General features: G+C 54.1%; 2 protein-coding genes across 7 annotated transcripts; one reads left to right on the forward strand and one right to left on the reverse strand.

The window, feature by feature from the left end:
• The first annotated feature begins 3,174 nt into the window (after window positions 1-3,174).
• On the forward strand, window positions 3,175-8,780 carry LOC142094000 (zinc finger protein RFP-like). The gene is made up of 8 exons (XM_075175791.1): window positions 3,175-3,606; window positions 4,857-4,952; window positions 5,190-5,414; window positions 5,624-5,646; window positions 6,252-6,367; window positions 7,138-7,209; window positions 7,324-7,383; window positions 7,640-8,780. The coding sequence occupies exons 1-8, from the start codon at window positions 3,355-3,357 to the stop codon at window positions 8,161-8,163; spliced, it is 1,368 nt and encodes a 455-aa protein (XP_075031892.1). The 5' UTR covers window positions 3,175-3,354; the 3' UTR covers window positions 8,164-8,780.
• LOC142094003 (E3 ubiquitin-protein ligase TRIM7-like) lies at window positions 4,512-15,056 on the reverse strand. Of its 6 annotated transcripts, XR_012677590.1 has the most exons (5): window positions 15,042-15,056; window positions 13,920-14,925; window positions 13,701-13,775; window positions 12,938-13,064; window positions 4,512-12,413 (listed from the first exon to the last, which is right to left on the reverse strand). XR_012677590.1 is itself a non-coding variant. In XM_075175801.1 (4 exons), the coding sequence occupies exons 2-4, from the start codon at window positions 13,771-13,773 to the stop codon at window positions 12,215-12,217; spliced, it is 420 nt and encodes a 139-aa protein (XP_075031902.1). In that variant the 5' UTR covers window positions 13,774-13,775; window positions 13,920-14,924; the 3' UTR covers window positions 4,512-12,214. The 6 variants fall into 6 exon arrangements, 5 of the variants coding, with proteins under 5 accessions (XP_075031902.1, XP_075031899.1, XP_075031898.1 ...); XM_075175801.1 differs by lacking the exon at window positions 15,042-15,056 and having other exon boundaries at window positions 12,938-13,085; window positions 13,920-14,924; XM_075175798.1 differs by lacking the exon at window positions 15,042-15,056 and having other exon boundaries at window positions 4,512-13,085; window positions 13,701-13,810; window positions 13,920-14,948.
• Window positions 15,057-15,277: the final 221 nt, after the last annotated feature.

Below are 15,277 nucleotides of genomic sequence, written 5' to 3' on the forward strand. Positions count from 1 at the left end.
ATGAAGTAGAACTGTAATAATAACAATGGTAGCAACAACAATAGCAGAATATACAAAGCAGGCGATGCACAATGCAACTGCTCGCTGACTGTGTGTCACGAACCGGGGGGGTGGGGCGAGCCACACCCCCCCCCGGATTTTATACTGAGCATGATGTCACATGGTATAGAATACCCCATTGGCCAGCTGGGTCCACCACCCCGGCTGTGCTCCCCCTCCCAGAGCTTCCCCTGCACATGGCAGGGCATGGGAGGCCGAAAAGAGAGAACAAAAGTCTCCCGGTGCAAGCACCGCCGGGCAACAACCAAAGCCTCAATGGGCCATCAACGCTCCTCTCACACCAAACCCAAAAGCCAGCACCCCCCAAGCTACTGGGAGGAAAGTTAACTCTGTCCCAGCCGGAAGCAGGACACCCCGAAACATGCCCCTTCGAGGACCCATATTAGTCTAGCCTTGCTTTTCAAGGACCTCTGTGTTCCTGAAGACTTCCTACCGGCAGCGGCACCAGGATGCAGAGATGCCTCTTGCACAAGAGGAGAGCTGAATTTAAACTCCCGTGAGTCTTCATGGTGCAATCCTACACTAAATTGTTATATTTCTCACCAAAATGCTGCAATTAGGCAACTCAGCTGCCAAAGAGTTGATTTTTTAAAAAATTTTTTGGGGGGCACAGCAAAAAGGAACCCATTAAACCTTTTGTCACTCTCCAAAACACAAAATTCCAGTGAAGAGGATCCAGGGCACCACTCTGTTGAGAAACCCAGCTTTCCTCCAGTCTCACCCTGCCTGCGTCAGGGTGACTAAGCTGGCTTTCAGAAAGCAATTCCCTTTTCTTGGTTGAGGTAGGTGTTCCTCACCACACCTGACAAGTCCTTTGGGGTGTTTCCCATGACAAGGAGGGTGCTCTGTGCTTCAAAGAGGCCCCTCGCGTTTCAGGATTGGTTTGGGACTCTGCAGGTATGTGCTGATGGCTGGGATCTCGCCACAGGACCTGGCGCTCCGGCACACAACTCAGACACTATTCTCCACAGAGATGTGAGGACCAGACCCCATTGGCTAGAATGGTATTAGAAGAAAAACCAGGCTAAGCTATGCATGTTTTCAACATCTGAGATTTACTCCCAGATTCCAGAAACCACAGCAATGAGGAATTGCAATTATTTTGCACGGGGCAAATGAGAAGAATAAGCTTTTCCATCTTATTCCAAGCCAGTATCAAACTAAGAGATTGTATTTCAGGATCACGTGTGCTTCTCAGTTTCTTGTCTTAAACAGAGAAGGACAATAAGTGAGAGGGAAAAAAAACCCTTGAAATAGGGCACAACCTCCAGCTGCAATGTTACCTACCACCTCCATATAATCCTACAGAAAGAGAATAGAAATGCCCAGGTCTGCTCATTTCTGGGGTGCTTCTGCCCTGGACCCTTTTGGGTAAAAAACCCAAACCAAATAAGCAGAGGTGTCCTGGCTGGCACCAAACAAACTCTCCTTCCTAACAGTGCAAGCAGCTTCAATGTCAGGAGCGGCCCCTGCCATCTGATGTGTTGATACTTCATTTTTAGGAGCTTTCTCTCCCAAAGTAGGCAGGCACAGACTACGAACCTGTCACCTTCAGTTCCAGCTGGGCACCTTCGTTTCTGATGCCACTTCAAACCAAGCAGGTGAAATCCCTCATCAGAGGGTCGAACAGCAGAGGGTCTCAAATCTGCACAGCGCTGGCAGATGCGGCGCCTCAGCAGCTCCGTCCTGTCCTGCCTTTGCACCCTGGCGTCTGCTCCCCATCCCCGTCCTTCCCCTCGCAGTCGTCACGCACAAGTGACGAGTGCGGCATCCAGAGCCAGGCCACCTCCAAGGGCCAAGCACTCGTCCCTGGGGAAAGGGCAGCCCCCCTCTGTCAGTGAGGACTGGGGGGATCAGATCCCAGCCCTGCAAACCCAGCTGGGGAATGGGACCGGAGGGGACTAAGAGGAGAAGACAGAAATGTTCAATTAGAAGCAAACCACCAAAGCGGTTGGGGGCAGGTGCATGCAATTTCTTTTTGCAGATGCAAACCGTGAGCTACGAGGAGGAAGAGGAGGAGATGTTAGAGAGTGCAGGGCTGGACCCAGCCCCTAGCAAGGAGGCACTGGCTGTTACGGATTCAAGAGGGGCCTGCAGTGAACTCCCTCATTGAGGGAGCCTGTGCCACTTCCTGCAGCATCTCAGCAGGGTTTTGCTCCTTTGTGGTTGTCCAGGGACACAACAGGGCTCTGGCCTCCACACCACTATGGATTAATACAAATACTCAATCTCTGACATGGAAAATATTTGCTTGGGGTGGCACTGGGAGAGTTTTGCTCATGTGCTTGCCCTGCCTTTAATGGAGAGGTGATAAACCCTTTCAGTGAAGGGCTTTTGGCTCAGTAATTCACTCACCCACCTTGTCTGCTGGGAGACCAGTGTGCACAGGCAAGGGGTCCATGCACCCGGGTGGCAGGGGAAGGAGCAGATTAAAGAGGCCAGGAAATCTGTTTAAATATCTTTAAATCCCTACAAAATGGCTATCAATATCATGCATGCTGATTCATGCAAATACTCTCAGCACTGCTGGTATTTAAATACATCCAACTAGCTGCCTGAGCTCAAAATAAATGGTGGGATGGAACAACACACCCAAAAGCAATAATCCTGGGGTTAATCTGGGCTGAGAGCAATCACTCCTTAGGACCGTGAACCAGCACATTGGGTGGAAAGTGGAGCACAAGGGGAAACGTTGCTGAAAGAGGCAGCTGATCTGAAATGAGCTGCAAGCACCATGGTGGAGAGTCCTACCTGTCTCTGGCTTGTGAACATGGAGCATCGTGAAGTATAGAATGAAGCCACAGAAAAATGAAAGAAACTTCATCTTTGCAACTGTGTGACCTACAAAGGAGGAAAAGGCAAGGACAGAAAAAACCAAACCACTGTGGGTAATGCAGATGGAGGAGGAACAGGAAAAAGGGGAGCTGGTCTGTAGAAAGGGGGTTGAAAGAGTGTTAGCTGGGTGACCGGTGGAGGAAAATCCTGCTAAGGACAGCAGGGCTCCTTCTGGCTAAAGTCAACCAGATCTAAACACCCCCCCCTTTAATTTAAATAAGGGCAGGATGGAAGAGAGCTGGGGGGTGTGTTCCCCTCCCGTCTGTGCCAGCCGGGGTCCCGCAGCTGGAGGTGCCCAGAGCCACCCGGGGGACCTGCAGCTGCCTGGGGGTCCCAGACCCCTGGGGGCTCCCGCCGCCCCCGGGTCTCGTCGCGACAGCCGCGGTCGCTCCATTCCCGATACCGAAAGCGGAACAGCCCGAGCGCCTCTGCCCCGCGCCGCCCCCGCCCGCCCCGGCCATGGCGGCAGCCGAGGAGCTCCGGGAGGAAGCGATTTGCTCCATTTGCCTGGATTTTTTCTGCGCTCCCGTGATGCTGGATTGCGGGCACAACTTCTGCCGAGCCTGCATCTCCCTGTGCTGGGCCCGGGCTGCCGCCCGCTCCTGCCCCCAGTGCCGGGAGACCTTCCCCGGCCCCAGCCTCCGGCCCAACCGGCCGCTGGGCAACATCGCGGAGCGGCTGAAGCGGCTGGGCCAGCCCGGGGGGAACGAGGTGAGGCTGCCGAGCCTCCTCTGTGCTCCTTTCTGGGCCGTTTCTTCATGTTGATGAGGGGAGGCTGCCTTCTCCGCGCTAATTCCCTCTTTTACCGAGGCGCTTTGTCATGCGTGGGGGGGCTGGGGGTTACTCTGCGTGCAGCCCCTGTGCTGCGTAGCTTTTTGCATCTGCCTGCTCACACCTTCCTAAGGCGTTCGTTGCAAATGCGATGTTTTCATATACCCATCGGAAAGCTTTCCAGCCCACACTCTCTGCCAGGAGTCAACACTGTAACTGCACCCTCTCTGCTTTTTGTTTGGTTGGGTTTTAACCAATGTCTTCCTGTTGCTGCAGTTTCCCTTTTCCATGCTTTGTGGCTTGACATAACATTTATCAAGTTTTCGTAAGGGTAATGGGAGTCTGTCCGCAGTACTGTGTTGTGCAGTTTACATACGTGACATTATAATTTCCGGCTCTGGTGGCCCCTCCAGTGTCCCTCGCCATGTTGCTGTCTGCCAGACCAGGGTGGTGATAGTGATTGTAATCAGTCTTTAATATTATTTTGATTTTTGGCATCTTTCTCCATAGGGATTCTATCCCAGCAGGTGCGTTGTGGTTCTGCTCCAGCTGCCGGTGCTGAGCTCCTCACTCACATCACTCGCACCAGTCCCCCCAGTAGCTGGTTTTGGGGACACACACCCTCCCAGACACAGTGGCTGGCGTTCAGGACCCCCACCTGCTCCAGCAGCTGCACTGGAACCCCACTGACCCCAGGAGCTGAGACCACAGCCCCGGGGTGCCTGCACCCCCTGTCTGACTGCAGTCGCTGCCACCAAATCCGCTCCTGCTGGTCCCCCCAGTAACTGGTACTTCATCCTTGCAGCACTCACACCCACAGGATGCAGAGAGATCATGCAAAGAGATAGTTAAGAAAGGATTTAATGAGAAGGTAGGACAGACTGCGGTGATCCAGCGCAGGGCTGGGTCAGACAAGCGCACTGACCAGCTCTGTTTTAACCGTGACCGGTCCCTTTTATACCCCTTTCTGCCTGTTCCTCCTCAGTTCTTCCCCAATCCCTTTCCCCTGCATGTTCCCTCATCGCTTTTCACAGTCACACCGACCCCTGTGAGCATCTTGGACCCACACGTCCAGAGGCTGACCCTGTGCCAGAGGCTGCTTTTGTCCAACCTAGGGAACAGACTGTTTTATGGACACAAAGCCTACATGGGGGTGGTGGGGAGCTCCTAAGGGATGTCTCTTCTTCCAGGAGCAAATACAGTCGCAGCTGGAGAGCCTCAGGAGAGAGAAAGGAGAACTGGAGAAACGGGAAAGGAAGGAGCGATGGATCTGCCAGGACTATCTGGTAGGTGTACGGTGCTCCTGGGAAGAAGTTCATTTGGGGAGGGTGAAGAAAGGTTGACTCTTGGCCTTCGGAGTTGGGAGATTGAATCGTTGTGTCCAGCTGTGGTGCACAATAAGCACCCCGGGAATCACAGTCATGCTCCACACCAGAAACTAAAAGCTGTGGATGCTTTTAATTGCTGCCTGTCCCTTTCCATGGTCCCACCCTCCCTTGAGAGGATTGTTTCTGCTTGTAAAGGAAAAAGTGAAGGCGGAGAGGCAGAAGATTGCGCTTGAATTTAAGCAGCTGCGACAGTACCTGGAGGAACAAGAGTGCCGGCTGCAGGCTCAGCTGGGAGAGCTGGAGCAGCAGATTAAAAGAAGATTGAAAGAAAATGCTGCTAAATTCTCCAAGAAGTTTATTTATCTGGATGGCCTGATCAAGGAGAAGGAGTGTCAGCTGTCAGGACACGAGTCCCTGCAGGTGAGGTCTGCTGAAACACCAGCGCTGCCTTGGCAAACAGCGTGGGAGGCACCAGCAAATCAGAAACACACAAGGGGCTAATCTTACCTTGATTATCGTACTTATTAATCTTATCTTGCTGGTGTGTCTGTTCACTGTGTAAGGGGAATGTGGGGAATGTGTGTGCAGGATAAGTAGCACTGAGCTGCTTATCTCTTTCTCCCATCTAGGACGCTGGTGACGTTTTGAGCAGGTATGTGTTGCTTTCTCCTTTACGTTACACTGCTGCTTTGGGGTTGCAAAGATTCCTGCCCCAGAACAAAGCTGGATACCTCAAATACCAGGGATGCCCCATTGATGTTTATATTTCAGTTTTCCAGAGGCTGATGAACCAGTATGACTCTACCAAGAAAGTCTATCCCTGGGGAAATATTCAAGGAGGACATTTCATTGCTAGGGTCTCTGGTTGCAAGCCTGGTTGGCTTCGCCATGACTGATGTGTAGTGACACTAAGGCATAGGGACCAGGGCGTAGTGCCCTTGGCTCAGGGCTTCAGCACTTGGTTGTGATGCAGGTTTGCTCTGAAGGGACAGGGTGGCTGGGGGCACCAGGATCATCACTCATAATAGAAATTTAATTGGCAATTTGAGCATCAGGACAGAGTAGTGACCTAGCCAATGAGACTTGCTGTCTCTCTTCTTGTGATGCTCTCATGTTAAAAATAAAAAAAAAAAAAAAAAAAAGGAATGAACTTTCTGGAGGGCATTGATTCAGCTGGAAAGTGGCCTCTAGAAACTGGCATTAACAGGAGACTGAGTTAAAGGAGCAATATAAATGCTGTGGCTTGTACGACTCCAGGTGTGAGAGGGCAAAACTCCAGCAAAAGGAGCAGATGAGCCACGAGCTGAAGAAGGAGCCCGGCGTCTGCTCGCAAAAAGCTCCCACGCTAGAGGAGATGGCAAGAAAACCCCAAGGTACAAAGAAGGGATCTCAGAGGAGAACGGAGAAGCATCCCGGGGATGGAAAGAAAGGGGTAGTCAATGCCCTGCAGAAGGGAGAAAAAGCTGAATATCCTTGTGTAGCATGTCCTGCCCTGGGGACACATTGGAGAGGTGTCACAGCTGAAGTGGGAGCGTGTTCCCTTTCCTTTATTTTTTTTTTTTTTTCCCCCACTCTCTCTTGATATCCCTTTGCTTTTATTTTTCACCAAAAGTATAGTCAGCATTAGTGTTGATTCACATCATCAGCTATGGAGCCCACTAATAAATTGCTGTGCGTGTGAACCTGTTCCAACACCCTTTGTGCAACACCTGACTTGGATGCTGCCACAGCTCTTTCTGCTCTAGATCTGTGCTCCAGACCTGCTCTGTGGTTGGAAGTGGGTCGGGGATGTGAACAAGTCCCAGATGTCCCAATATGCCCGAATGATTCTCAGCTCATGCTCTCCTGATGAGGAGGCTCATCCCCAAAGCAGTGACTGAGATGACTGTCAAGCAGCGCCTGGCATCATGCAGAGTAATTTAGGCTGGAAAGGACCTCTGGAGGTCATCTAGTCCAAACCTCTGCTCAAAGCAGGTACCACTAGGTGGGATTGCTCTGTGTTTTCTCCAGTTGACTTCTGAGTATCTCAGAAGATCCCACAACTCCTCAAACCATCTCGGTGACCCTCTAGATGTGCTGCAGTATGTCCATGTCCATCTCATGCTAGGTAGCCCCAAATTCTTTTTTGCTCCTGCTGCTTTAGGTTGCTTCCTTCCTGCTTCAACTGGAGAAGCCGGCAGGCGCAGCAAGCAGTGTGTGCGCTGGGGAAGGAGGGGTGCAGGACCTCTGCCCACCAGCTCCCTGGAGCTGGTCTCCACAAACCACCTCCCAGTGTTGGTGGAGTTACCCAGACGTCAGAGGTGACCTCTGGGCTCCACCTCTCTTCCAGATGCGTTGACAACTGACACAGGGGAGGGAGTGGAGCAATCACAGGGACCGTACACAAAAGGTGAGTTCTGCTGGGGAGCCTCCTCCAATTAACCCTGCTTGTGAGGGATGCAACACATGTTTTGGGGGACGGTGAATCTTCACATGCCTTGGCTCAGGGCACAGAGCTGCTCCACATTTTGATCTAGGCACCTTCTGCAAGAAAAGTATTGCCAGGTTTCCTCCCAAGCCAGGACAAAACATGGACCTAGCATGGTGAAGCTCCTCCCAGGACTGATCTCTACCCCTTGTTCTTTGACCCGTCTTCTCTGTTGCAGTGAACGTGACTCTGGATCCAGACACAGCTCAGTCCCGTCTCATCTTGTCAGAAGATCAGAGAAGTGTGATGCAGGGAGCCACACAGCAGAGCCAGCTTGACAACCCAGAGCGATTTGACCCATGGCCTTGTGTGCTGGGCTGTGAGGGATTCGACTCGGGGCGACCGTGCTGGGAGGTGGAGGTGGGCTATGGGTCGTGCTGGGCTGTGGGGGTGGCCCTGGAGTCCGTGAAGAGGAAGGGACCGATTGACATGAGCCCCGTGGGGGGGATCTGGGCGGTGGGGCAGTATAAGGAGAAGTTCCAGGCTCTCACTTCCCCATCTCCCACCCCTGTCCTCCCCAGCACGGTCCCCCGGAGGGTGCGGGTCTGTCTGGACCATGCAGGGGGACAGGTGACGTTTGTCAACGTGGACAGCGAGGCTGTGATTTTCACTTTCCCACGAGCCACGTTTGCGGGGGAGCAAATCCACCCCTGGTTCTGGGTGGGTAAGGCGTCCCAGCTCAGACTGTGTCCTGAGACCTGAGGAGGTCTGTCCCTCCAAGGGGGCCCTGCTGTGGCCACCCTGCCCTCCTGCATCCCCATCTGCCTAGTCCTTGGGGACTCCTATCTGCCTACAAATCTTCTGCCATCTCCATCTACAAACGTTCTGCCGTGAGCCTCGGAGGCTGTTGAACTCCTGTCTGCCTGCCCGTGGGGTAGGAATTGCCTCGCTGGGAGCAGAGATCCATGGGCTTCCCCAACCTTGGTCCTACCACAGTGGAAGAGGCTTAGAGCAGGGCTCTGGGTGAAGAATGGCCATTTCTGGGGACATACTTTATTTACAGGAGCCTTGAGGGGGATTGAGGGACATAGCAGTGGCATTGGAGTGCCTAGCGATGGTGTGTTTTACTTGAGGAGATAGGCAGATGGGCGAGGAGAACGAAACCTTGCTCAGCAGCCCACTTGGCCGTGGGGTGACGCTCTGTGGCCCTGAAGCCTGGGCAGTCACTGTGGTGGGCCTGATTAGATTCTTGTGTTAGCTCAAGAAAACACAAGTAAATATTCATCTTTTTGGGAGGTGCTAGTAGAATTTACATCTCCCAATAATTTTGTGGGTGGAATTATAACAACTGCTTTTTAACAAATCAGTGTACCCGATAATTCTTCAGTGTTCAACTATTCAATTTGTTTCTCTGGTTGTGATGAGGGTCTTGGTAAGAAAATTTAGAGGTTTAGATCTTCTCCAGCCAAAGAACTAATACCAGGAATTTGCTGAAGTTTAGGAAGAGGCTGTAGGAATTGCTGGTTTCAGACTTGCTGATTTGTAAAATTGCCAGGATTTGTGGCATTGCATGGTAGAAGTGAAAAATATGAATAACCAAAGTTCAAATGCTGATCAAACAAATGTGAAACTAAATCTCATCCCACAAGACCTTCCTGACAGATAAGAAGGGATGTAAACACGTTGGCTCTATCTACTTGTGTTGAAAAAGCTGACCTGTGAAAGGGAGGTTGGGGGCTGGAGCAGAGGGGAGGGATTCTAAGAACGGAGAGGAGGAACAATGCTACAAACAGAAACTCTGCCTAGGATGCTTAATACAACCTCTGGAAAGGGGGGTTTGTGAAAAAGCATCTGTGAAAGTCATAGCTTGCTTAAGGGTGAAGCCCACTCCTTCTCCTTGCTCTGTGGCCAGAAGCCGGGTTTGGCTGCGGTGCTGCTGCAGGGTTTGATTCCAGCTCTTCCTAGACATGAACCCATCTGCCTTTCTGCTCTGGCTGTGGGATCTCGCCTTCCTCCCAGTGTGCTCGTGGAAATGCAGAGCCACGGCCCCGGCAGGGGTAAGCTCTCCCTCCCGCTGCGCGGGCACAAGGTCAGCTCTGGCACCAGGAGCTGAGGATGTGCTGGCACCAAGGTGTGGGCAGCCACTTGGAGACCTTCTCCAGTCCTACCAGGATTTGTCCCTCGTCTGTGCTCTGTCAGGAGCATGAGTTTTGGGATTGGCTCCTTGGACGATCCTTTGGGTTGCTTTGCCGGATTGCTGGTCCCGTGGGTGTGCAGAGCCCCGGTGCAACGGGATGTCGCCTGTCCCCATACAGTGCTAGAGAGGTTGGTGAGCCCATCCCCTGGTGCCAGGGCAGGGTATCTGTGCCTGACCCGGTGCTGCAACTCTTCCAAGCTACTGGAGCAGACCAGGGAGACGAATGCTGTTGCCCGTGCCCAGCTGCCACCACAAAGGTGACAACTGAGTTGGCACTAAGAGGGTCCAACCAGCAATGTGGCTGGAGAAGGTGAAATCTAGGCTGGACCCAGGCAATGTTCCCCTTCACCTACATGCACCTTTTCTTCTCCTAAGAGCAGGAGTTAGCAGAAGAGGACAAAGCAAGGTCCCTGGGAGTGGGGACTAGCATGTCCTTTGAACGTCATTTCCCCAAAATGCCAGTTCTCCGGAGCGGATCTATGGCTGGAAGGCATGTCCTCTGTGGAGCAGCTGAGCACTCTGGGTTTCTCGTTTGGAGAAAAGGAGGCTGAGGGGTGACCCCATTGCTCTCTGCAGCTTCCTGAGGAGGGGACGTGGAGAGGGAGGTGCTGATCTCTTCTCCCTGGGATCCAGGGACAGGATGCCTGGGAATGGTTCAAAGCTGCGCCAAGGTAGGTTCAGACTGGACATTAGGAAGCATTTCTTTACCGAGAGGGTCGTCAGACACTGGAACAGGCTTCTAGAGAGGTGGTTGATGCCCTGAGCCTGTCAGTGTTCGACAGGCATTTGGGCAATGCCCTTAATAGCATGCTTTAGCTTGGTCAGCCCTGAAGTGGTCAGGCGGCTGGACTAAATGATCATTGCAGGTCCCTTCCGCCTGAACTGTTCTGGTCTAGTCTATTCTATGTGAGGAAAAGGAGACCTTGATTGGGGGGCGTCGTGGTTTAACCCCAGCCAGCAAATAAACCCCACACAGCCGCTCGCTCACCCCCTCCTCCGGTGGGATGGGGGAGAGAATCGGGAGGGCACAAGTAGGAAAACTTCCGGGTTGAGATAAAAACAGTTTAATAATTGAAATAAAATGAAGTAGAACAGTAATAATAACAATGAGAACAACAACAATAACAGAATATACAGATGATGCACAATGCCGACCGCGTGTCACGAACAGGGGGGCAAGCCCCCCCCTCCCCCCCAGTTTTTCTACTGAGCATGATGTCACATGGTATAGAACACCCCATTGGCCAGCTGGGTCCACCACCCCGGCTGTGCTCCCCTCCCCGCCCCCGGTGCAAGCATCACCCAGCAACAGCCAAAGCCTCAATGGGCCATCAACGCTCCTTGCACACCGAACCCAAAAGCCAGCACCCCCCCAGGCTACTGGGAGGAAAGTTAACCCTGTCCCAGCCAGAACCAGGACAGGGGGAGATCGGAGAACAGCAGATCTGTGGGAACGGCCTTCCCTGTGGACTTCAGACACTTCTCAATTTCTTGCTTACTTTCCTTGTCTGTCCCTATAGATTTTACTAGTGGTCTGCTGTAAGGAATGTGCTTAATGCAAACGTCGGTAAGAACTGGAAGTAAGTCAAGGAGAGGCTTTGGATGTATGGAGAAGATAAGTGTTATCATGAGCTCCAGCATCCAGCTATGTTTGGGGTTTTTTAACGTAATGTTGTGGTTTAACCCCAGCCGGCAACTCAGCCCCACCCAGCCACTCGCTCACTCCCCCCCGGTGGGATGGGGGAGAGAATCGGAAGAGTAAAAGTGAGAGAACTCGTGGGTTGAGATAAAGACAGTTTAATAGGTAAAGCAAAAGCTGCGCGTGCAAGCAAAGCAAAACAAGGAATCCATTCACTCCTTCCCGTCGGCAGGCAGGCGTTCAGCCATCTCCAGGAACGCAGGGCTCCATCATGTGTAACGGTGACTTGGAAGGACAAACACCATCGCTCTGAACCTCCCCCTTCCTTCTTCTTCCCCCAGCTTTACATGCTGAGCATGACATCATATGGTGTGGAATACCCCTTTGGTCAGTTGGGGTCAGCTGTCCCGGCTGTGTCCCCTCCCAACTTCTTGTGCACCCCCAGCCTCCTCGCTGGTGGGGCGGGGGGAGGAGCAGAAAAGGCCTTGACTCTGTGTAAGCACTGCTCAGCAGTAACTAAAACATCCCTGAATTATCAACGCTGTTTTCAGCGCAAATCCAAAACATAGCCCCATACTAGCTACTGTGAAGAAAACTAACTCTATCCCAGCCAAAACCAGCATGTTCTCCACTCCTTATTCCATACCGTTTACATCATGCTCACGTCCCACACTATCCAATACATCCTCATTACCCACTACACCCCTTCCCGTCCTTTGATATAATACACAAATATCATTCCCTTAGTCTATGGACCACCCCGAAGCGTCTGTGGCCATGGATAAGCCCACGCCAGAGCAGGTACATCTCGAAGCATCTGTGGCCATGGTTATGTCTGTGCCGCAGCAGGCATACCTCCGAAGGGATTGTGGCCCGAGGATAAGTCCATGCTGCAGAAGGTACACCTTAAGCTTAATTGAAAAAAGCCAGAGACATTACTCCAGCACCTTTTAAGGAGTTTGAACCTGCTGTACTTTTCATGGCCTTGTACAGAGCACCTCTGCAGTGCCCTGGCACTCGATGCCACTTCTCTGCCCTGGGGCCACCTGGCACCAAGCTCCTCTATGCACTGAATCTCTGTGCTCCCTCTTGCCTCTGCAGTCCCAGCCTTGGGGTGGAGGGGATGAAGGGGGCTCTTTGGTGGTGTCCACCTCCAAGACCTGCCAGTCCTCCCACCTGGTGGCCAGAGGAACCATGCAAGGAGAAGCTGGCAGGATGCAGGACCCTCCCAGTTCCCAGCATCAAGACCCAAGATGATGGCGTTAGCCTTTCCAGACTCCCTCCTGCCACCCACACTCCCTCCGTGTCAGGGGCAGAGCTTGAGCCACGAGTCCATCCCCACCCATAGCCATGGGCGTAGCCTCTCCCTGGGACACGAAGCCAGGCAGAAAGCAAAGATCGGGGCTTCATTTTCAGCATCAGCAAATGCCACCTGCCTGTCTGTAAAGTCCAGGCAGACCTGGATGGTCCTGGGGAGGCAGGCAAGGTGCAGGGGCGTCCAGTCAGGGTCGGTGAAAGCGTGGTATTGTCCAAACCACTGCCCCACGGCCCAGATCCCCTCCTGGGGAGTAAAACTGAGGACCCCCTTCCTCCTGACGGAGTCCTGGGCCACACCCACAGCCCACCAGTCCCCCCCCTCGGCCACCTCCACCTCCCAGCAGTGCCTCCCCACGGCAAAGCCCTGGCTGCCCAGCACGCACGGCTCCGTGTCGAACCGCTCGGGGTTGTTGGGCAGTGAGGTCCACTCGTCCCCCCGTCCCACACCTCTCTGGTCGCCAGCCAGGATGAGGAAGGGGTTGGCGGTGTCTGGGTCCAGAGTCACGTCAGCTGGGGAGAGAGGAGGAGAAGCTGCTCAGGACAGGCAGCCCCAGGGGCGTGTCGGGGCTGCATCCACCCCAGCAAGAGAAGGAACAGGGCGATTTCCTTTCCCCTGCCCAGAGATATCCAGCGTGGGGCGGGAAACCCCCTCGTGCTGGGCTGCCCCAGCCTCAATGCTGCCCTGATCCTGTCCCTGCTCCTGATCCAGGAGCTTCCATGCAATCCCTGGCCAAGGAGACCCCAGTTTCCTGGAGGAGGATGCACCTGAGTGGATGGGTGCACATCTGCTCTGCACCTGGACCTGAGCCTGGATGTCTCTAGTGCTGCAAGAGTGAAACAGGCACGTCTGGGCACAAACCAGTGCGACAGACATTGCCACAGGACCCCAAATTCCTGTTTCTTTCTATGGGCAATGGAGGGAGCCAAGGATGGCAGCTCAGGTGTCTTTGGTGTTGGTGTTGGTCTACAGCACGAGGGATTCAGCTGAGGGTGTTGCAGCCACCAAGTCCCAAACCTGTGACAAGCCCAAGCTGGGACAAGCCCCAGGTGCTTTGACCCTAAATAGCTCTTCCACAGCGGAAGCAGGATACATTTTTCTCCTCAACAGAGGATAGTTCCCCCTCCTCTTCCCTTCTAAAAACTCACCTTTTCCACTCATCTCCTCCACCTCATTGGCCGGGGTCTCCCTCTCTTCTCTCTCCATCCTGGATACCAGCATGTCTGCAGAAAATCAACAGATGGGGAGGCAGGATCCCCTGTTGAAAGTGGAAATTGCAAGACTCAGAGACCACCTAAAGATGATAAAGCAGCAGAAGGAATGATGGAAAAATCACAGCATTCAGGCACTTTTTAAACAGCACTCACCTGCAGGCTGACTCCAGGAAAGGAGGTTTTGGATGGGTCTGAAAGGTCTTCAGCCTGTTCTCCACTGCCCGACCTCCTCATCAGCTCATGGCTGGGCTGAGCTTGCACAGCATTTCCAACTTGTTCGAGTGAGCAGATCAAAGTCCAGAGGGGCTGGATGGCCTGGAGAGCACAGCTGGGAGTCCGGCACCTTCACCTCTCTGTGGGGGACCACACCACTGGAGCTTCCACCTCCCTTCTTCTTGACGACTGCCTCCCAAGCCCTGAAGCTGCCGACGGGCGTGTGACCTCATCTGGAATTTGGGAGTTCCCTGCCAATGTTCCTGCAGTGCCCCCGGCCTGTTTGCATCACAGGATCTGCCGCATCTCCCCTCCTTTGGCCAGCTGCGGGTGGGTGATAAGAGCCTGCTGCACCGCTGGAAGAGGCTCTATCTTCCTGCGGCAGGATGCTCAGAGCCCTCCTGGGTCAGCGGCACCACGTGCACCTCCAGCCCGGTGGGATGTCACCTGGGGACACCAGCCACAGAGCAGTGGCCATGCTCTGGGTGTCCGGGCTGCGTACTGCGATGAGGGAAGAGGTCTGGCTCCTTGCAGGTGCTGCTTGCTCAGATTGGTCATGCTGCCAGGGGGTTTCAGGGTGGAGATGTCTGCAGGGCATGTGTTGCCTCTATTGCTCAACCGCTAAATGGGGGACAGCAGGTGCTGGGCTTTGCATCCCACCTCTCTGGGCAGCTTTTCATGTGCCCAGGCGTCATGGCCTCACCCCCGCTCGTAGGGAACTTGGGAGGTAGCACCCACTCCGCTTTGTCACATCACTCTGAAAGCCACCGGTGGTGCACAAAATAAAGCAGAGTGCAAGGGGACCTGCTGCCAGACGGCTCTGCTGGCTGGTGCTGGGACAGGGGCCCGGGAAGGCAGGACTGGGGACAGACTGGCTCGGCAGGGACTGTTCAGTCAGGGACCGCTGTCGCATGGTGGCATGGGCATGGCATGGGGGGGGCTCCTGCTGAGCCTCCGCCTGCAGGGTCAACGAGTGACAAAGTTAAACCTGTACCCCCCACACACACCCCCCCACCCCCCCGGTCACAGCCTGCCGCAGGCAGGGGGCTGGACCTGCAGGACCCACATCACCCACCAGCCCAGGCAGCCGCGTCCCCTCCTCCTGCGGGGCTGGCAGAGGCGGGAGGTCACCAGTGGGGCACAGACGTGACACCTCTGGGTTCACGTGCACATTTGCAGGTTCTCAGGCGGGGTCGGGCGAGGGCCAGCAGGCTGCCCGGCATGGCCCCTCTGTCCGCCCGGTACGCCCGCCTGGACCCAGGCCCTCTGACCCTCCCACGGGTCCCCTACTCACCGGC

This window comes from Calonectris borealis, chromosome 28 (genome assembly GCF_964195595.1).
Source record: "Calonectris borealis chromosome 28, bCalBor7.hap1.2, whole genome shotgun sequence".
In the NCBI taxonomy this organism is placed as follows: domain Eukaryota; kingdom Metazoa; phylum Chordata; class Aves; order Procellariiformes; family Procellariidae; genus Calonectris; species Calonectris borealis.

Bases quoted from the DNA above. Each gene is read 5' to 3' on its own strand.
- LOC142094000 (XM_075175791.1), top strand. From the start codon at position 3,355: ATGGCGGCAGCCGAGGAGCTCCGGGAGGAAGCGATTTGCTCCATTTGC. The intron at 3,607-4,856 runs GTGAGGCTGCCG...CTCTTCTTCCAG, and splicing joins GCCAGCCCGGGGGGAACGAG to GAGCAAATACAGTCGCAGCT. The intron at 7,384-7,639 runs GTGAGTTCTGCT...TCTCTGTTGCAG, and splicing joins ACAGGGACCGTACACAAAAG to TGAACGTGACTCTGGATCCA.
- LOC142094003 (XM_075175798.1), bottom strand. From the start codon at position 13,773: ATGCTGGTATCCAGGATGGAGAGAGAAGAGAGGGAGACCCCGGCCAAT. The intron at 13,086-13,700 runs GTGAGTTTTTAG...TGTCCTGAGCAG, and splicing joins GGAGGAGATGAGTGGAAAAG to CTTCTCCTCCTCTCTCCCCA.